Source organism: Perognathus longimembris, chromosome 16 (genome assembly GCF_023159225.1).
Source record: "Perognathus longimembris pacificus isolate PPM17 chromosome 16, ASM2315922v1, whole genome shotgun sequence".
Lineage (NCBI taxonomy): Eukaryota > Metazoa > Chordata > Mammalia > Rodentia > Heteromyidae > Perognathus > Perognathus longimembris.
The window spans coordinates 1,064,423-1,086,790 of NC_063176.1; the positions used below are offsets into that span (position 1 = coordinate 1,064,423).

Consider the following 22,368-nt stretch of genomic DNA (forward strand, 5'->3'; position numbering starts at 1 on the left):
AGGGAGGAAGGAAGGGAGGAGGAGATGGAGGAGGAAGGAAGGAAGGAGAAGAGGGAGGGAGGAAGGAAGGAAGGAGAAGAGGGAGGAAGGAAGGAGGAGAGGGAGGGAGGGAGGGAGGAAGGAGAAGAGGGGGAGAGGGAGGAAGGAAGGAGGAGAGGGAGGGAGGAAGGAGGAGAGGGAGGGAGGGAGGAGGAGAGGGAGGGAGGCAGGAAGGAGAGGGAGGGAGGGAGGGAGGGAGGAAGGAAGGAAGGAGAAGAGGGAGGAAGGAAGGAACGAGGAGAGGGAGGGAGGAAGGAAGGAAGGAAGGAGGGGAGGGAGGAAGGAAGGAAGGAAGGAGGGGAGGGAGATGGAGATGGAGATGATGGAGATGATGGAGATGGAGTTGATGGAGATGATGGAGATGATGGAGATGGCGATGGCTACCGGGCCAGGAAAGCTCCCTTTCTGGAGGGGGAGCTGGGGGGCTTCCTGCAGGGGAGGGAGCCCGGGGACGGGGCGGGCCGGGTCTCTGGAGTGGGGGCCTCCTTGGAGAGGTGTTGAGGACCCCCCAGGCTTTGGGGGGCTAGGAGGGGGGGCGTCCCCCAAGGTCCTCATGAAGGGGGCCGGGGGCCGGGGGTGCGGAGCGGGGGAGACCCCGGGGGCCGGGGGAGGAGGACGGAGGCTCCGGGAGGGGCGGGCAGGAGGGGGGCGGGGCCCCGTCACCCCGGCGCCCTTCCCTCCCCCGGGGGACCGCGAGGGCCACGCACCCCGCCAGGCCTGGCGAGCGGGAGGCTGCTCCCCGGGCCCGGGTGGGGGCCCCGGCAGAGCCCCGGGGGCCGCAGGGCCGGGTGGGTGCCGGTCCTCCGAAGCCCCCGCAGCCGCGGAGCTGCCCTCGCCACGGTCTCGAGTCCTCCGGTCTGTAGGTACAAGGAAAATGTGCACTCTCCTCCGTAGCCTTTCTTTCGCAGACTTCTTTTCACTGCTCTCCTGGTTTCTCTCTTGTCCTTTTCCTTTGTGCCAGTCCTGGGGCTTGAACTCCGGGCCTGAGCACTGTCCCTGCCTGGCAAAAGGAAGCTCAGGGCTAAATCTCCCCCCACCCCACCCCACCCCCCCCACCCCTGCCCCAGGGCTTCACTCGCCCAGCTGCGGCCTAGTGGCTCCAAATCTGAACCAGAGGGCACCCACTGGCAACGGCCCTTTCGTTTGTATCTGTAAAAATAAGCTTTCCAGCTCTGACCCGGGCTCAACAGCCGACTGGGGACAATGGACCGGGAAATCCCCTGGGAAAGTACAAAGGGGACTTCATTTGCTTTGGCCAATGTGCTTGATTTCTGTTGAAATGGTAAAACAGGAATTTACTATTTTGTTTCTCTTCCTGGCCCTGACCTCCCAGGGAGTCGGGAGGTGCCGCCAGGGCTTTTGTTGGTATTCTCTTTCCCTTAGTGAGCAATTTGCATCTCTGAAGAAGGACTGGAGGAAAGAACGGTCAGGTAGTGGTGGAGAATATTATCCCAGATGGCCTTTTTTTCTTTCTTTTGTCAGTCCTGAGTGCTGTCCCTGTGCTTTTATTTTGTTCAAGGCTAGTGCTATACCATTTAAGTCACTGCTCTGGCCTTTTTTGGTACTTAATTGGAGAAAAGAGTCTCATAATTTCCTGCCCAGGTTGCCTTCAAACCACTACCCATAGAACTCAACCTCCAGAGTTGGTAGGACTATCGATGTGAGCCACCAGTGCCCAGCCTAGGTAGGCCTTTTCATCTTACACTCTCTCAGTACTGAGGGCAAATCTCAAGAGAGGCCAAAAGGTCAAATAAGTAAATAAATATTTACTAAAATTACCAAAAATTATCTAGCATGTCTGAAGATCTCAAATTAATCAAGGGAAAGACAGAATTATTGTCACAAAATAGAATTGTGTTTAGGTCGAAATGATCCTTTTAATTGAATTCACCAAGAAAATAAGAAAATGAAATGGCCTTTGCTGGAAGCCTCTTATGAATCAAACAAATAGCACAGGAAAGGAGATAAAACCTTACACTACCCGCCCTCTGTAGTGCCTGTTGTCCTCAAGGTAAAATTTAAGATTTTTTTGTTTTGGCCAGTCCTGGGGCTTGGACTCAGGGCCTGAGCACTGCCCCTGGCTTCTTTTTGCTCAATGCTAGTACTCTACCACTTGTGCCACAGCGCCACTTGTGGCTTTTTTGGTAGTTAGAATCTCATGGGCTTTCCTACCTAGGCTGGCTTCAAACCCTATCTTCAGATCTCGGCTTCCTGAATAGCTATGATTACAGGCATGAGCCACTCCTACCTGGTCTTGTGCTGCCCATTTTAAACCCCATCCTGACTGAGCAGTCAGTCTTCAGTTCCTGAGTGTTCTGATGCCCAGGATTTGCCTCTGTGGTATCCTTCCCTGGACTATTTTCCATCCTCAAAGTTGCTTCTAATCCTTCTTTAGTTTAGACCTCTCCCCCATCCCCACCAGAAGAGCAGGCCCCACTTCTCTATCGTAGCTTTCTTCCTATTTTCTACCCCTGTTCCTAGACAGGCAAATCTCCTCCCCTTCCTCCCTGTGTGTTGGGGTATGAATTAAGGGTCAGGCTGCTTTCCCTTAGCTTTTTCAGCTCAAAGCAGGTGCTCTACCCCTTGAGCTATACCTCTGTTTTAGCTTTTTTGGTGGCTAATTGGAGGTAAGTGTCTCACAGACTTTTCTGCTCAGGTTGGCTTTCAGTGGGAATTGTCAGACCGGTTTCCTGAGTGGGAAACAGATGCTAGGATCATAGGCATAAAGCAACAGCATCCCACCCCAGTTTTTCAGTCTGAGGCTAAAAACACTATTTTTCATTCCCATGTATTTTATTTAGTATTGGTCCTAAGTGGAAACTTAGCAAATACTGAATGAAAGGTTTGGGGGAGGAAAAATCACTAAACATTGCATAATGGCCCATGTTGAAGTGCTGTTGGTTGGAAGACTGAAAGGTAGTGCTGCTTGATCCAGTCCAGAAACTGGTTTAAAACCCTGTGAATCATGCTATTCAGTATACACTATTTAGAAAATGAACTCTGTAACTTGTGGTCTGGGACAGGAAGGGAAAATAGGGAAAAACCAAGGGACAGTATTGTCCAACAAAAGAAATATACTCATCGCCTAACTTATGAAATGCTAATAACCCCTATATATACCACTTTAATAATAAAAATAAAATTATATTTAAAAAAAACACCAAAACCCTGTGAAACTTGCTTCTGCCAAATGAACTTTGTACCACACTCAGATTTTACTCACTTGTTAATATTTCAGGAGAAAGTAACTCTTGGAAGAAGGGACTCCGATTAGCACTTTCTCTTCCCACAGGAAGTTACAAGGAGTGAAATTACAATCAAAAGATTGTCTACGGAATCCCCCTTCCTTCCTTCTTCAGTATCATTTACTAAGTGTGGCAATGAAAGAATGTTCACAGTCTAAGGAATATCCTCAGCTAAGGCAACATAGAAAGATACTCCTCTTTTCTTCTATGGATAGTGTTCCCAGATGAGTAGCCCAGTGGCCTTCTGACTGGATAATGCAAGAATCCTCCCAGAATGGTACCCTGGACTCCACTTTTACCTTTTCAGGGTTGACCAGTTGTCCTGATTCTTGTAGACAGTTTTACATTTCATCTAATAGTGGTTCAAGTTGACCTTGTGGGGGGAGTACTTGGAAATTTCTTCTGAATCCCTTGCCAAAGTTCTAATTTTTGATACAGATATTTCCACACTGAAGGGTTAGGAAATAAACAAGGGTGGTCTGCAGGCCAGCCAATTACAAAAAGAATCAATTTCCTTGACTTTTCCAGCTTCCACTGACCACCTGGATTCCTTGGTCAAAGCCATTAGCAAAATGCCCATTATATCTTCTTCACCGACTGCTTCCTTCCTCATGCAGTCATCTCTCAACACCAGCACACTTGCTTTCCTCTTATTGTTGTGCGGTAAAATATACCTTAAATCAGATATAAAAACCAGTCATGAGGAAATAGAGAAGCCATATCTTGAAAGTCCGAATTTTGGAGTCTTTATAGGGATGCTAGCTGTCAGCAGGCGGGCCAATTACAAAAACCTGTGGCCCGGAACAAAGCTTGCACCAAGCTTTTAAAGACAAAAGTTACAAGTTGGGTAGCGATCAAGCCTTAACAAGCTTTATACAGAAACACAGCACGAGGAGCAGAGCTCATGTTGGGCTAAACAACACTATCTACATATTCCTCAAAGCTAGGACCTACAGACTCTACTGGTGGAGCCAGGCATCCGCAATTCCAAGGATGGTTCCTCTCCCCTGGAGGCCTTGGAGCTGGGTGAAAGTCCCCCTCCCCCTTTTCCCCCTCCCCCATCTCCTGGCTAGGCTCCAGGATGTCAGTGAAAGCAGCAGCCCCAGGTGCTAGGCCAGGGATGGCTGTGACTCAGTTTCTGCATTACATTATGAAAACTATCATGATTACCTTGGGCTTCCCCACACTGTCTCAAGATCCTTCATTTGATATTTATCTATTACAAAGTCTTTTTTGCCTTATAAGATATTCATAAGTCTGCTGGTTCGGACCAGGGTGTGTTTGAGGGAGGTTATTACTTGGTCTTCCATGATCAGTAAAGTTGAATGTTTTCAACGGATTGACTTTTCTTATTTCTTCTTTTTCTTTTTCTTTTTTTTTGCCAGTCCTGGGCCTTGGACTCAGGGCCTGAGCACTGTCCCAGGCTTCTTTTTGCTCAAGGCTAGCACTCTGCCACTTGAGCCACAGCGCCACTTCTGGCCGTTTTCTAGATATGTGGTGCTGAGGAATCGAACCCAGGGCTTCATGTATATGAGGCAAGCACTCTTGCCACTAGGCCATATTCCCAGCCCTCTTTTATAAATTACCCGTTCATGACATTTTTTTTCCTATCAGCTACATTGAACCCAAAGCTTTATGTATACGAGGCGAGCACTTTGCCACTAGGCCATATTCCCAGCTGCCTTACAACTTTTAAGGAAGACATTTCACTTTTCTTCAACTTATCTTTATTAGAATCAGCCACATTCTATCTTGTTAAGCATATTAAGACCACTTGCCATATAGAAAACGACATTAGGGTAACTTCGCATGTGCTTGTGTGTGTGCCAATCAAGAACTGTACAACAGAATTACATTTCTGAAATTAGCAGGCTGCCCACTACTGCTTTGGTTCTCTTTCCATGACAACGTTGGTGATCAGGAGCAGCTGCTTCCAGGATTTAAATGTTCTAACGCCAAGGCGACTGGGCACCTGGAGGTAAAAGCAAATGTGCAAACAGAAAGGAAGATGGAGACCCCCTCTTCATGGGCAGTCTGCTCTTAGATGACTCTCACACACTACCCAAACAATGGGCTCTAGAATCTGCTGACCACAGATTGAGGCTGCCAAGGAGAGAGAGGAAGAGAGATACTGAAGTCCCCCTTGAAACACAAGATCAGTTTTTACTTAGTACTAGGTGAGCATAGGTGATGCAGGTGATTATAAGTTCTGGACATAAAGGAGGGTCACGGAGCAGTGCACTGTGTGCGTGTCATAGCCTAGCAACTCCACGGCCAAAACAAGCACAGCTCCAACCTCACTGCCATAAATACCAACAGATTTGCTTGGCACCTCTGACTTCTTCCCCACCTACTCTCTCAGAGCTTTGCAGAAGGCTTAACCCCTTCTGTCAAAAGTCTTTGGATGGTTACCAGCCATGTCCTGGGCATGATTTTCAGTCTCCGTCTCTTGTATCTTTTCCTCCATAAGTGACGGTTAGCCATCCCTTTCATTGAAGCTCCTTGGCCCTCTTAGCTTCTATGCTATGAGATGCTTCTGCTCTGTTCTATTGTGCCTTTGTGCACCTTTGCTATGGTGACAGAAAGCAGTTAAATGTGACTTCTCTGTTGATAACAGTCAACTCTTTTTCTCTCAAGTCAGTGTTTTAAAGCTAGCCTCCCATTTCTAAGGTTTACATTACTTTTTTTTTTTTAATTGTATTTTTTTTGTCTTTTTTTTTTTTTTTTTTTTTTTTGGTACTGGGGATTGAACCCAGGACATTGCACTTGCTAGGCAAGTGCTTTGCCACTGAGCTTACATCCCAGCCCATACATTTGAACTCAGAGCTTGGACTTTGACCCTTAACCTTTTTGCTCAAGGCTGGAGCTCTACCACTTGAGCCACAGATCCACTTCTGGCTTTTTGTTGTTGTTGTTTTCTTTGTTTTTGCCAGTCCTGGGGCTTGAACCCAGGGCCTGAGCACTGTCCCTGGCTTCTTTTTGCTCAAGGCTAGCACTCTACCTCTTTTTTTTTTTTTTTTTGGCCAGTCCTGGGCCTTGGACTCAGGGCCTGAGCACTGTCCCTGGCTTCTTCCCGCTCAAGGCTAGCACTCTGCCACTTGAGCCACTGCGCCGCTTCTGGCCGTTTTCTGTATATGTGGTGCTGGGGAATCGAACCTAGGGCCTCGTGTATCCGAGGCAGGCACTCTTGCCACTAGGCTATATCCCCAGCCCAGCACTCTACCTCTTGAATCACAGCACCACTTCTGGCTTTTTCTGTGTATGTGGTGCTGAGGAATTGGACCCAGGGCTTCGTGCATGCTAGGCAAGCGCTCTACCACTAGGCCACATTCCCAGCCATTGCTTCTGGCTTTTGTGCTGGTTAATTGGAGACCAGAGTCTCATGGGCTTTGTTGTTCCAGCTTCCCAGGCTTGATACTCAGATCTCAGTCTCTCGAGTAGCTAGGATCACAGGTTGAGCCATGGGCACCTTACCTGGGGCTTCTGTGGCCAGCTTGCTCCTCTGTCTGACTCTGGACAGCAGCAGTGCTTTCTTTTCAGGCTTATACCCACTTGTTTCAGGGGATAAGCAAGCAGCAATTGCAAAGGATCACAATGTATGGATTTCAGAATTAACTGCTCTAGCCTGGGAATATGGCTTAGTGGTAGAGTGCTTGCTTAGCAGGCATGAAAGCTCTGTTGGTCATGGGAGCTGTCCCTGAGCTTTTTTGCTCAAGACTAGTGCTCTACCACTTTGAGGTACTACTTCACTTCCGGTTATCTAGTGGTTCGTTGGAGATAAGAATCTCACATACTTTCGCTGGCTTTGAACCACAATCCTCAGATTTCAGCCTCCTGAGTTAGCTAGGTTTATAGGCAGGAGCCTCCTCATTGTCTTTTATTTCTTTCTCTCCCGCCCATCCTCCCTTTTTGTTCTTGTTTTGAGGGTGGGTGGGGCAGTATTAGGGCTTAGGGTTTAATCTTAGGGCCTGGGTGCTGTTCCTTGGCTTTTTCAGGTTTTTTTTTCTTTTCTTTTCTTTCTTTTTTGGCCAGTCCTGGGGCTTGGACTCAGGGCCTGAGCACTGTCCCTGGCTTCTTTTTGCTCAAGGCTAGCACTCTGCCACTTGAGCCACAGCGCCACGTCTGGCCATTTTTCTGTATATGTGGTGCTGGGGAATTGAACCCAGGGCCTCATATATATGAGGCAAGCACTCTTGCCACTAGGCCATATCCCCAGCCCCTTCTTTTCTTTCTTGACAGTTCTGGGGCTTTAACTCTGGGCATGGGTGCTGTCCCTGCACCTTTGTGCTCAAGGCTAGTGCTCTGCCACTTGAGTCACATCGCCCCTTCCAGATTTTTATTTTGTTTTTGTTTTTTTGCAGTTTAGTGGAGATAAGAGTCTTCCCAGGGCTGGGAATATGGCCTAGTGGCAAGAGCGCTTGCCTCATATACATGAAGCCCTGGGTTCGATTCCCCAGCACCACATATCTAGAAAACGGCCAGAAGTGGCGCTGTGGCTCAGGTGGCAGAGTGCTAGCCTTGAGCAAAAAGGAAGCCAGGGACAGTGCTCAGGCCCTGAGTCCAAGTCCCAGAGACTGGCCAAAAAAAAAAAAAAAAAAAAAAAAGAGTCTTCCCAGGGCTGGGAATGTGGCTTAGTGGTGGAGTGCTTGCCTAGCATGCATGAAGCCCTGGGTTTGATTCCTCAGTAACAGATAAACAGAAAAATCCAGAAATGGTGCTGTGGCTCACGTGGTAGAGTCCTAGCCTTGAGCAAAAAGAAGCTCAGGGATAGTTCCCACAGTTCAAGTCCCAGGACTGGCAAAAAGAGTGAGAGAGACAGAGACAGACAGAGAGAGACACTCCTGAACGGTCCTCCTCAGGGTTATCTAAGAACCATTATCCTCAGCTCTCAGCCTCCAGAGTAGATGGGGTTACAGGAAAGCGCCACGGGCTGGCTGTTCTGTGGCTTTTCCACTCAAGGCTGGCACTGCACACTGGAGCCAGCCTCCACTTTGGATTTCTTACTGCTTAAGTGGAGAGAAGAGTCCCAGAAGAGTCTCTTAGACTGGACTGGCTTTGAGCCTTGATCCTCAGGTCGTAGCCTCCTGAGTTGATAGGATTGTAGCCTCTCTCTCTCAAGACAGGGTTATATTATACTGCCTCAGCTGGCCTGGAACTCCTGGGTTCAAGGGACATAGGTACCTGTGTTTATTTATAGCTATGTACCACAGCATGGGGCTTCTCCCATTTTCAAGTATAGAAAACCTGTCTCAGTAGCAGAGATGGGCATCTTGGATGCCTGGAGAGGCGGGCCAGTACATACAATGAACCATGTGCTGGTGGTAGCTGTAAAACTAGAGGAGAGACGCCTCCTCCCGAGGGATTCCTCCTGATTCCCATAGGAAAGCCGGCTCTGGCAGCTCATCCAAGAAAAGCTGGCGGGTTTGGATTCTGAAACTCTCACCATCCTGTTCCAAAACCTTTGAAAATACCTTGAGGTCTGAACAGAACAGTTGCAAACCGGGTGGGGCCAGCTTTTCTCTAGAAGCCTCCCCCCACCTCCTTGGCATCTTGCATTTTTGCACTTTTTTTTTTTTTAACCTATCTCATCCCTTCCATTGATCCTTAAGATCCCACCAAGGCCTGCTGTGTAGCGCGCGTGGCTTCTCAGCAGCGCCAAGACCAAGCCACTCATGACTCACACCTGCTACCCTAGCTCCATAGGAAGCTGAGATCGGAGGCTGTCCCTTGGATGTCGGCCCAGGCAGCAAAGTTGGTGAGACTCTTATCTCAAGTTAACCACAAAAATAGCTAGAGGTATGGGTCAAGTGGTAAAGTGACTGTCTTGAGCAAAAAAACTAAGGGACAGCACTCAGGCCCTGAGTTCAAGCCCCAAACGGACACACACACACACACACACACACACACACACACACACACACACACACTAAGACAGAGTTAAAAGGAGAAGCTAGAATCAGAAATTGTTTGACAGATGGTCTAGATACCAAGTCTGGGAGGTCAGCCAAGGTAGGGATCAGATTCCCAATTGACAAATTCAGAGATCAGGGAGCCAGAGTACAGGAGGTTCAGCAACTTAGATTAAGGAGTTTGAACATTAGGCACAAGCTGCCAGAGAACAGAACAAAACTTGATAACAGTCACCAAAAAAAAAAATCTCCTTTGAAAAATGAAAATTATCTAGGTTCTCAAGGGAAAAAAGGGATCAAATTATAATTTTTTAAAATTTTTTATTGTCAAACTGATGTACAGAGAGAGAGGTTACAGTTTCATACGTTAAGCATTGGATACATTTCTTGTACTGTTTGTTACCTCCTCCCTCATTCCCCCCTCCCTCCTAAAATTTTTTTAAAAACTTAATATCTGCAACATAAATCTCAAAGTGATACCTAAAGTTCAGAGATATCAGATAATTTATTTGTGTCATACCACTTATAAATGGCAAAATGAGAATTTAGATTTTCTTTGTGGAAACCACTATACCAGTAGGTTTCGATCTTAGCTGTATCATAGAGTCACTGAAAATTACATGCATGTTTAGGTAATGTATGAATGAAAGACATCAATGTATAGTATTGGAAGTGTTTATGTTTTAGCAGGGCAATGGTGGTTCACGTCTGTAGTACTAACTACCCAGAAGGTTGACATCTGAGGATCTAGGTTTGAAACCAGCCCAGGCAGAAAAGTTCCTGAGAATCTTATCAAAAAGCCAGAAGTGGAGATGTAGCTCAAGCGATAGAGCATTTGCCTTGAACAAAAAAGCCAGGTAGAAGCCAAGTAGAGTGTAAAGGCCTGAATTCAAGCCCCCGTGCTTCTCTTTCTCTCTCTCTCTCTCTCTCTCTCTCTCTCTCTCTCTCTCTGTGTCTGTGTGTCTGTCTGTCTCTCACACACACACATACTTATTTTGAAATAAATTACATGTAGATTAATAGTTGCAAAGAATTTTACAGGGAGGTCTTTGGAAATATTCACTGTCTTCCCCAGTACTGACATCCTGTGTGACTGAAACAGTTCACCATTCTGTAGTTAATGGTAACCTGAGATCATTGATTAGCAGAATTTTAAATTTGACTTTTTAATAAAAATGCTATTCTATCTATTATGAAGCCTTTTATTTCAATAAATATCTGCTCAGTATATATACATTAAAATAGTGCATAGTTTAGATCATGGGTTGTTAATCATTTTAGAATACAATGAGATATGGACCCTTTCAACAAAAGAACACACACACACATATACTACGTCACATAAATGTTCATTATTTCACACATTCTCTGTACCCATCTCCCAAATGTGGGTAGACTTAAGGATAAAATGATTTAGAGCAACATTTAAAGAAATGCATTTTAGGGGGCTGGGGATACGGCCTAGTGGCAAGAGTGCTTGCCTCGCATACATGAAGCCTTGGGTTTGATTCCTCAGTACCATATATATAGAAAAAGCCAGAAGTGGCGTTGTGGCTCAAGTGGCAGAGTGCTAGCCTTGAGCAAAAAAGGAGCCAAGGACAGTGCTCAGGCCCTGAGTTCAAGCCCCAGGACTGGCAAAAAAAAAAAGCATTTTATTGAAATATAATATAAAAATGCTTTAACATCTTTATTTTAACATGCTTCTGTATCTTAATTTTCCTTACAGAAATATTTCCTTTTTAACCTTCTACCCCCAAATATCTTACTGCTCTTCTATTTCAGGAGCTGAAAGTCTTTTGGACTCACTACAGCACTTGCTTGCTTAGAGGAAAAGGGGAAAAAACAAAACAAAAACAAAAGCAAAACTTTTTACTCCCAACATTATTGTCTCTTTGAACAATTTTATCGAATGCCTTTGAGCAGTAACTTTCCGTTGCAGTTTTCCTTTTCAGGTCACCACCCAGAACTTGGGTAATTTGAGGTCATGTTTCTGGAGTCAAGGCCAGGCCACACTGGGTCAGTGAAACCTAGCTAGATATAGAAAGGAAACTGGGAGCTCCTGTCAGTTCTGAGTCAGCTGCCATAAACCAGGTCATTTAGAGCCAGAGCAGACCAATATAGTGTGAATCAACAAGGCATAGGTCAGAGTGGAAGTCTGGAAGGAGGAAGGCATAGGTATTCTAAAAAGCTAGGTTCTTGGCTGGGAAATGTGGCTTAGTGGTAGAGTGCTTGCCTAGCATGCATGAAGCCCAGGGTTCGATTCCTCAGTACCACATAAACTGAAAAGGCCAGAGGTGGCACTGTGGCTCAAGTGGTAGAGTGATAGCCTGGAGCAAAAGAGCTCAGAGACAGGGTCTAGGCCCTGAGTTCAAGCTCAGAATTGATATAAATAAATGCTGGGGTCCGGGTCTAATCTGCAGAACAGGACTGACTCATCTTGAATTGGAGATGATTCCTGCCTTAGTCCTAAACCTCTTCCAAGTAGGCAGCAGAGATAAATCTAAGAGCAGTGCTCTTTTGTCCTGGGGCCAGATCCGGGAGTTTAGCTAGCTGTTAGAGGAAGTGGGATGGAGGAGTGGAAACAAGTTTGACATTGACCTGGTAGGAGGAACTCCTGGCTGTGTTCCACTCTAAACTAGCCTAAAGGTAGAAGGAAGAGGATATATGTTTTCATTCTATTAGCTTCCTAATTTCTGTAGGGAGATTTTTTTTCTAATCAGAAGTTTCATAGAGATTCTACTATCACTTTAAGTTTTCTAATGAAAACTTTCACGTGTAAACTTTCATGCTTCATGTGTAAAATCTTTTTTTTTGTTGTTTTTTTTGCCAGTCCTGGGCCTTGGACTCAGGGCCTGAGCACTGTCCCTGGCTTCTTCCCGCTCAAGGCTAGCACTCCGCCACTTGAGCCACAGCGCTGCTTCTGGCCGTTTTCTGTATATGTGGTGCTGGGGAATCGAACCTAGGGCCTCATGTATCCGAGGCAGGCACTCTTGCTACTAGGCTATATCCCCAGCCCTTTTTTTTTTTTTTAAACTACATGAAATAGCTTTACAGCCTGGTTGCTGAAAAAGATTATAGAAACAAACTTGCTCTTGAAGGTATTGCATCCTTTTCCTATTCCTTCTTAATTTGACTATCTTTAAGATAAAGATGGGCTATGATTTCTTCACTCTGCACAACAACCAAGTGTTGGTCCAAGGAAAGAATAGGGAATAAAGCAATGGAGAAGGGTTCTGTACTATCCATGACTTTATGACGTGGGGTCTTGCTTCTGTTGTCCATTGTAGCTCTGAGCTCTTGAACTCAGCCTCAGCCTCCTCAGTGCTTAGACTGCAAGTGTGAACCACCATGCCAGGCTTGACTTAGTTTTTCCACAAGAACCATATATGCATTCGTTACCAGAAACTGTGTTGAACGCTACAAACAGGCTATTTTCCATGAGGACGTTAAGGGTCAGGGAAATAATCTAACTTGTCCAGTGTCACAGAATACTTAGTGAGCTGGGCATGGTGGCTCATGCCTGTAATCCTAGCTATGGAGAGGCTGGGATCTGAGGACTGAGGTTTGAAGTCAGACTGTACAGGAAAGACTGTGAGACACTTAATTACCAAAAAGCCAGAAATGGGGCAGGCTCAAGCAGTAGAGTGCCAGCCCTGAGCAGAAAACTCAGGAACAGTGCCTAAACCCTTATGAATTCAAGCCCCAGGACTGTCAAGTACACGCACGCACGCACACAGACACAGAAAACTCTGATCAGCTCAGGAAAAAAAAGGGGGTGGGGATTTGATCCATTCGTTTTGTACTTCTATATTTAAGTGGAGAATTGGCTCCTCTGCCCTGACTCCTCTCGGTATACCTCCTCATTCTTCTAACAGAGAAATCTGGCCTAGGGACACTCTCTGACACTAACTTAACCTATGGGAGACTAATTAATGAGCCACAAGAATTCTATTTCACAAAGGGAGAGAGGCCTTCCCAGTAAACAAAAAAAAAAAAAAAAACACATAAAAATAAATAATAACTGCTGACCAGGCCTCCTCCGTGCTTGGTGAGACGAAATCAGAGAGGAGCCCATTGGATAACCTTGAGGCAACTCCTATCCAGGCAGTAAGACTTGAGGAATTAAGCACACTCTGCTGCAGCCCAATAATGGCTAGAATGTTCATATTTGACAAATGTAGTGCACTCTGAGCAGTGCGAGATAAACCCTGTTGGAATTTTTTCTCTTTTCTTTTTTTTTTGCCAGTCCTGGGCCTTGGACTCAGGGCCTGAGCATTGTCCCTGGCTTCACTCTGCCACTTGACCATTTTCTATATATGTGGTGCTGGGGAATTGAACCCAGGGCTTCATGTATACGAGACAAGCGCTCTTGCCACTAGGCCATATTCCCAGCCCGGAATTTTTTCTCTTTTCAATCATTTTGTAGACTCCAGGCTACTGTGGGCTGATGACTTCCTCACTTACAGTATTTTAGTTGCTATACTTTCCAGGATTACAGTATCTCTTAGATCTCTTAGATCAGTCAGCCTGGGGTGGTGGTTTTGGCTGTCAAGGTAACTATAAAAATTAAAGGCTGAGCTAGGAAGGTGGCTTAGCGGCAGAGTGCTTGCCTAGCATGCATGAAGCCCTGGGTTTGATTCCTCAGCACCACATACACAGAAAAAGCCACAAGTGGTGCTGTGGCTCAAGAAGTAGCGTGCTAGCCTTGAGCAAAAAGAAGCCAGGGACAGTGCTCAGGCCCTGAGTTCAAGCCCCAGGACTGGCAAAATAAATAAATGAATAAAAGCCATTGCTGGCACTGGTGGCTCACACCTGTAATCCTAGCTACTCAGGAAGCTGAGATATGAGGATCATGGTTCAAAGCCAGCTCAGGCAGGAAACTCTGTGAGACTTTTATCTCCAATTAACCAACAAGAAACCGGAAATGGCACTGTGGTTCTCGTGGTAGAGCTGAAGAGCTCAGGGACAGCACCTAGGCCCAGAGCTCAAGCCCCATGAACATCAACAACAACAACAAAATCACCAGTTCAAGTGACTTCCCTTTGGCAATGTCGTAATTTAATTCATTGTACACTGACTTTTGGTCATGATTGTCTCTAAATTCTGAAGGAGGGATAAGATAAGCAGGCAGTACAAATTTCTCATATACTTTGCTGCAAATGAGACCTATTTCACACACTCAATAATCAAATGTGGAAGAAAACAGCACCCGTTTAGCTCTCACCTGTCTAAGCCTCACAAAGAGATAATGGATGGAAAGACTGCAGAGAGAAATTCACACTTGATTCTTTCTTCAGGCTTTAACAGGCTTTCTCCTGTCTCTCTCTGTCTCAGAAAGGAAGAGACTCATCCCACTCTCGGTGCAGCGCGTGTTCAATGGGCAAGTCCTGCTCCATGGGAGTGGAAGGTTGTCATTTCATAGTAGGGCATGCTATGGTGATGGGAGTCAGAAGCTCCCGTCTCCTTTTAAATTAACCACTTTTTGTCCTGTGCAGCTTGCCTACCAGCTGACTTAGGGCATTTGAAAGTATCTTGGAACTCTTAAACCACTATGCAAGCTGTGTGCCCATGGCTCACACCTGTAATCGTAGCTACTAAGGAGGCTGAGATCTGAGGATCGAGGTTCAAAGCCAGCCGGGGCAGGAAAGGCCCCGAGACTCTTATCTCCAGGGAACCACCAGAAAACTGGAATTGGTACTGTGGCTCAAAGTGGGAGAGCCCTAGCTAGTCTTGAGCAGAAGAGCTCAGGGACAGCCTATGCCCACAGTTCAAGCCCAGGACTGGCCAAAAAAAAGGGAAAAAGTTGTAATAGGAAATGGTGGCTTGAGCTACTATCTGGCAGTACTAGTGATATGAAGTGTTTAATCCAGAATAATTGAAGGGAAAGGGAAGAGAACCCTACTGACATTGAGAACCATTCCACAGTGGGACTTCTACCTGACTTCATGAGAATAGGGGACTGAAGGTTAGGGATCTTAGTTAGGTGGCTACTGAAATCATCCTGGAAAGACAAAAGGGGTCCGAACCTGGACAGAGGCTATCACTGCGGAAAGGCATTCCAAAGGTTCTGACTCAAGAAACCTTTAGAAGGTTAAAAAAAAATTGGCCTTTAGGAGATACGTAATTTATTAAAATTGAAGAGAGCTGAGTATTTTCTCCTTCCTCTCCCAACTCCACAGTCCCCAGTATGCACTAATTAATTGTAAATACCCAAGAGCCAGAGGTGCCTGAAGCCTGCTTTTCCTGTAACCTTAGAACTAAACTAAACTAAATGTCCTGACTATTTGGAGCCAAGGTCGAGGTCTGATCATATTAATTCTCTAAAACAGGAGAATGGGAGAAAGGCTTATTAGGAAAGGAATGCACTTTCAATAGACTTGAAGTGGGCCATCTTTAACATGAGAATGACAGTAACTTTTGCCCCCATACAAGGACCAGCTCAAGAGGCAGATGCACCGTCTTGTCTCCTCCCCCGTGACCTCTAGGTCAGGGTTTACTAGATTGGATGGGCAAATGAAAGATCTAAAAATGTTAGGAGCTATCCCAGGACTCACCTTTGGCCGGAATGACGCCTATCATGAATCCTTAGGCGATGTGATACTCAAAGAACTCATCGTGTGACATTCCATCTTGACTTGTGGCAGTATAAGCTGGTTGAAAAGTTTACAGTTTTCTGAGATCTTCTGATGCCATCCTTCATTTTAGGTTTCCTTTACATTCCCCCATCATGGTTAGCTACCTACCAGCAAGTGTTTCTTGCTATTTTGTTTCTTTTCTTTTTTGGGGGGGGGAACTTAGGTTTGAACTCTGTGCTTTATGAAGGTAGTCTGCTACTGGTGCTATACTCACAATCCTTTTATATTGAAAAAATGTGGCTCACACCTGTAATCCTAGCTACTCAGGAGGCTGAGACCTGAGGATCACAGTTCAAAGCAACCTGGGCAGGAAAGTCCTCGAGATTCTTATCTCCAGTTAGCCACCAGAAAACCAAAAGTGGTGCTGTGGCTTAAGTGGTAGAGCATTAGCTGAAGAGCCTAGGCCCAGAGTTCAAGCCCCATGACCCACCTCAAAAATTGTTACTATTATGTTGTACAGAAGGGCTACCATTTCATTAGTCAGTTAATGAATTCCTTTCCTTTCCTTTTCTTTCTTTCTTTCTTTCTTTTCTTTCTCTTTCTTTCTTTCTTTCTTTCATTAGTCAGGTAATGAATTCTTTTCCCTTCCTTTCTTTCTTTCCTTCCCTTTCTTTCTCTCTCCTTCCTTTCTCTTTCTCCTTCCTTCCGTTCTTTCTTTCTTTCTTTCTTTCTTCCTTCCTTTCTTTCTTTCTTCCTTTCTTTCTTTCTTTCTCTTTCTTTGCCAGTCCTTGGGCTTGAACTCAGGCCTTGGGCTCTGTTCCCGAGCCTCTCTGTGCTCAGCTCTAGAGCTCTACCAGTAAGCCACATTTCCAGTCCTGAATATATTTCTTTTTCTGGACAATGTCATCACCTGGGAACTTGTGAGAAATGAAAATTCTCAGGCATCACCACAGTCTGGGGGAATCAGAACCTCTAGGAGACTTAGTCTAATGAGCCTTCCAGGTGATTTTGGTGCTCATTAAAAGCTCTGAGACCCATTGCCCTACAGAACTGTTTGCATCAGTATTACAGAGTTCATCCTGAAGAATGTAATAGCTTGGCAAATAAGTCCCCAGCTGAGAAGTACACTGTGGCAGCTAACACAATGACAATATTCGTGTGTGTGCGTGTGTGTGTGTTCTTGAGGTTGAACACAGGGTCTGGGTACTGTCCCTGAACTTCTTTTGCTCAAGGCTAATACTTTACAGCTTGAGCTTATTTTCAGCCTTTTTTTTTTTTTTTTTTTGATGATTAATTGGAGATAAGAGTCTCACAGACTTTCCTGCCCAGGCTGGTTTTAAACTGAAATCCTCAGATCTCAGCCTCTTGAATAGCTAGGATTGCAGGCATGAGCCACTGGACCCCAGCTCCAGGATCAGAATTCTATGAAGCTTTCAATCAAAGGCATGGTCTGTTTGAAATGAATAGCTGCTTGGGTAAATTACTTGATCTCTTAAGCCTAATTTTCTTTATCTGTAAAGTGAGCCTAAAAGACAGTCCTTCATCTGGGTATTGTGAGCCTTAATTCCATAAATTAGAAGATTGTCTGATTATGTGTTATGTTTGAAAGGCAATCTGAATGTATTATGAAAGGACAATCATCTCAGGTTCATTTCATAAAAGTGATAGTCTGCCTATGTATTTTCTGTGTTCAGAATTCACCATTTTAACCCTCATTCCAAAATTCTTCTGCAATTTGTGTGTGTGTGCGTGCATACACACACGTGCGCCACATTCGTGTGCCTACGTGCCCACATTGTGCCTGGACTGCAGCTTGAACTCAGGGCCTGGGCCTATTAGCAGTTTCACTCAGGCTGGTGCTCTTCCACTTGAACCAAAGCTCCACTTCCGCCTTTTTGTTGTTGTTGTTCTGTTTTGCCTAGGCCCTAGTGTGCCCATGTGTCCATTTGTGCCTTTACTGGGACTTGAATTCAGGGCCGGGGGTTTGGGTCCATTAGCCTTTTCACTAAAGGCTAGCGCTCTACCACTTGGACCACAGCTCCACTTCTTGCTTTTTTAGTAGTTAACTGGAGGTAAGTCTCCCAGAGTTTCTAGTCTGGACTGGCTTCAAATCATGATCCTCAGATGTCAGCCACCCGAGTAGCTAGGATTTCAGGCATGAGCCACCAGCTCCCCGCTTTGGTGGTAAATTGGAGATGAAAGTAATCACGGATTCTCTTGTCAGGGCTGCCTGTAAACCGGGATCCTCAAGATTTGAGCCTTCCAAGAAAGTAGGGTTACTGGCATGAGCTGCCTAGGTCCAGCTTTTCCCTGCTCTTTTGATATTCTCCGAAGAGACTGCCCGATTTAAGAGGCAAGTAGCATCTTGACTTATACCAGATTTGACTTTTTCCATGAATCAAGGTCAAGGGACAGTCTGGTCCGTACTAAGGGACAAATCTGGGCCTAGCTCTGAGACGAGACTGTTCTCTTCCCTGGTATTTCTAGCCCTTAGCCTTAGCTTAGGAAAGGCTTATTCATACATGGTTTTGTTACGTTTTATGTATTAAGACGCTTGAGGGCCACATTGCAGAAGCCCTTTTCCCTCTAAAGAGCCCCTAGTCCTATACGTTCCTATGTCCCCAAGGTCTGTAATAGATATGTGTGTGTACCTATGTATGTTTATGTATATATGTGTATATATGTAGATGTGTGTATACACACTCACACACACACACATCTACATATATACATATGGCTCTAAACGATGAGGGCGAATAGGACCTTTTCGGCAGGACTGGAGGCCTCCATTTCCCGATCGGGTTCACACACAGGTGAGCTGGGCAGGCCCCGGGCCGCAGACACCTGGCTGCCGCATGCAGTTCCGGGTCCGGCCAGGGCGGCCATCCGCCCGCCAGCGGCCTCACTCCCGGAGACGACGGCAGCTCGTACGGGTCGGCCCCGGGCGGCGCGCCGCGGCGGGCGGGCGGGCGGGCGGGCGGGCGGACGCCGGGCGGCGAGGCCGCAGCCTCCTTGTGACGTCACGCGAGCGGACTCCGGCCCCGGCGGCAGGCCGGTTCCGGTTCCCCGGCTTTCCGGGCGGGCGGGCGCGTGCGTGCGCGAGCGCGGCGGCGTACTGCGCGTGCTCCGCGGCGGGACGCGCGGGAGGGGGCGGGCCCGGGCCGGCGGAGGCGGCGCGTGATTGGCTGGGGCCGCGCCGGGGGGTTCCCCGGGCCCGTCGGCAGGGGTAAAACAATAAGAGGGGGCGGCGGCGAAGGGGGCGGGACGTCCGTGTGCCTCGTCGCTCGCTCGCCGCATCGCCGGGCGCCCGGGAGGAGAGGCGGTGGTGTGTCTGTGTGTGTGTGTGGCGCGGCCGAGCGGCTCGCGGCTCCCCGGCTTCCGAGGCTGCTCCGGGCTTGGAGGAGGAGGAGGAGACCGGCGGCGAGCGCCGAGCACCCCGCCGCGGCCGCCCTCCGCGCGCCTCACCCGCCGCCGCTGTTGGTTGGAGGTGTGTGCGGGGCCGGGCGGGCGGCCGGGCGGGCGGCCGGGCGGGGAGGGACGTTCCCCGCGCGCGTCGCGCCTCGCGGTAACCGTCCGGGGGGCCGGCGGGGAGCGGAGACATTGTTCTCGCCGGCGGCTGCCCACGCCGCCGAGGCGGCGCGCGCGAGGAGCCGAGCCCCGCTCCCCTCGGAGGTGAGGGCCGGGCCGGGCCGGCGGCGTGCGGAGGGCGGGAGGGGGCGGCCGCGCCGGCGCGCGTGGGGCGGACCGGGCGCCGGGGGCGGGGGGCACAGGTGGGGGGCGCCCAGGTGGGGCGGGGACGCGGCGTCCCCGGAGCCGCGGGCCGGGCCGAGGAGGGGGAGGAGGAGGAGGAGGAGGAGGAGGGGCCGCGGCGAGGCCGGGGCGCGGAGCCCACCTGCCCGGACCGCGCGCGGCTCGTGCCGGCGGCGGCGGCCGGGGCGGGCGCCCCGCCCGTGGGGGAGGGGAGGGGAGGGCAGGGGAGGGGGGCGAGGCGAGGCGGGAGCGGCGGGGCCGACGCCGACGCGAAAGTAGCGGCCTCCGGGCACCATTTCCGCGCGCGGAAGCCGAGTCTGGGTGTGAAGGCGGCCGCCGCGCCGCGCCGCCCGCCCGGGGCGCGGGTTCTCGGGTGCGCCTGCCCCGGGTCCCCCCCTTTTATCCAGGCGGTGTGCTGCACCCTGCCCGGGTGCTCTGGGGAGGGCGGGGGGGGGGGACGCGGATTTTTAAACGGTATCAGTTTTGTGAGTCGAGTCGGATCGAGTTTTTCTCGCTTCTCTAAATGATCAGATTACTCATAAGATGGCTCTGTGCTGCTGTAGTTCTCCGCAGACGCCGATTCCCGCCCTCTCCCCCCCCCCGACTAATTTATTTCAACAGAGTTTTGAGGACTCTGCCTTCTTTAAGGACAGAACACGTGCATCGAAGCCGGAATGAGAAAGTTCTCCCGCCCGTAAAGTTGGGGTGAGGTACCGATTGCGGGTTGAAGGCTTCGTACCCCCTGCGCGTCTAGTAAACATTAGCACTGTTGAGTACCTGGATCTAGGAGTCATTCACTGCTGTTAGATTATCTGTGTTGGAAGATGGTGGTAATTCCTTGACCAGCTCCTTATTTGGCAGTTAAAAATAACCCTAGACATGTGGGCCAAAATTTCTAAGTAAACATTTGGCCTTGCCAAATCCTCCGGTCCCTTTGTTATCTAAGACTCTTGGTCTTCAGGAGTAGCAGAGAGGTATGCACGATCAGTTTGAACCTTAGGGTGGAATTATGTATCTATCGTTACTTTGGCTACATTGCCTTGTGCTATGATCTAGCCTCCACGAGTTGTTTGTGGAAAGTTGTCCAGGAATTGTAGGAGGGGGAGTACCATCCCAGATGGTTCATTCAGATTGTTGAACATTCTGGGCTGAAATATTAGTGGTGGAGTACAGGCATCAAGAATACAGTGCACCAATGCCAGGCGCTTATGGCTCACACCTGTATTTCTGTCTACTCAGGAGGTTGAGATCTGAGGATCATGGGGCAGGAGAGTGTTAGACGTTCTTTTTTTTTTTTTTTGCCATTCCTGGGGCTTGTACTCAGGGCCTGAGCACTGTCCCTGGCTTCTTTTTGCTCAAAGCTAGCACTCTACCACTTGAGCCACAGTGCACTTTTGGCCTTTTTTAAAAATTTTTTAAAATATATGTGGTGCTGAGGAATCAAACCCATATATGAGGCAAGCACTCTACCACTAGGCCATATCCCCAGCCCATTAGACTTCAGAAAGAGCTAGAGTTGACACAATGGCTCAAGTGGTGGGAGTGCGAGCCTCCAGCAAAAGGAGCCCAGCAGGGACAGCACCCAGGCCCATCCCCCCCCTCTAAAAAAAGATTGAAATATAATTTTCTATGTTGCTTTAGAAGGGCCTTATTTTCCACGTATTTTTATGTTGGATGGGTGTGAAAATGGAGAACAACCCACATGGAATGTTTTGTGTGTGTAGGCGCCGTTCTTGAGGCTTGAACTCGGGGCCCTATGAATGTTTGTGCTCAAGGTTAGGGCTCTACCACTTGGCCATATCTCCACTTGTAGTTTTTTGGTGGTTAGCTGGAGAGAAGAGCTTCGTGGATTTTCCTGCCTGGCTGGCTTTGAGCTGTGTTCCTCGGATGTCAGCCTCCATGGGCCATTGGCACTTGCTTCCCAGAGCCTTTTTACTCAAGGCTAGAGCTCTACCACCTGAGCCACACAGTGCTACATCCAGTCTTTCTGGTGCTTAATTGGAGATGGGAGTTTGGAGGACTTGTTTGCTTGGACTGGCTTCTAACCTTGATCCACTGATCTCACCCTCCTGAGTAAGATGACAGACGTGAGCCACCAGCTCCTGGAAAATGCTTTATTTTTACTTTGGCAGTACTGGGAATAGAGCTCCAGGACTTTGTGCTTGTCAGGCGGGTGTACTACCACTTGAGTCAAGCCTCTAGCACACACCCCCAATTCTTTTTTGGAGGGGGGCTTGAGCACTGTCCCTGGTTTCTTTTTGCTCAAGGCTAGCATTCTACCATTTGAGCCACAGCGCCACTTCTGGCTTTTTCTGTGTATGTGGTGCTGAGGAATCAAACCCAGGGCTTTATGCATGCACTCTACCACTAAGGCACCTTCCCAGCCTCCACAATTCTTATTTTTGAAAAGCACAAATTTGGGCTGGGGAATATATATGGCTTAGTGGCAAGAATGCTTGCCTCATATACATGAAGCCCTGGCTGGGTTTGATTCCCCAGCACCACATATATAGAAAAAGAACAGAAGTGGCGCTGTGGCTCAAGTGGTAGAGTGCTAGCCTTGAGCAAGAAGAAGCCAGGGACAGTGCTCAGGCCCTGAGTCCAAGCCCCAGAACTGGGGGGGAAAAAAAAGCACAAATTTAAGTATTATTTATGAACTTATACTCACTTTAATTGACAAACCTCTAGTCATTTTCTGGTAGTCATTGCATAGCTGATAAGACAGATTGATTTTTCTTCTAGAAACCTTGGCAGAAGAATCAGTTTGTATCTCAGCTCATTTTAATCTTATAGTTTCTAAGTGTTTTACTTTGAAGTTATAGGTGTTGTTAGAAATGACTTGTACTTCCT

The 22,368-nt window shown here is 47.9% G+C and overlaps 1 protein-coding gene across 2 annotated transcripts in view; it reads left to right on the forward strand.

Annotated features, from left to right (window-relative positions):
* G3bp2 (G3BP stress granule assembly factor 2) overlaps window positions 1-22,368 on the forward strand; it is a 58,090-nt gene continuing 35,722 nt past the window's right edge. For both annotated transcript variants that reach the window (XM_048363987.1, XM_048363988.1), the window contains exons 1-2: window positions 1-36; window positions 19,184-19,255. In XM_048363987.1, coding sequence (XP_048219944.1) covers window positions 25-36; window positions 19,184-19,255 — 84 coding nt within the window. In that variant the 5' untranslated portion in view covers window positions 1-24. The remainder of the gene's footprint in view (window positions 37-19,183; window positions 19,256-22,368) is intronic.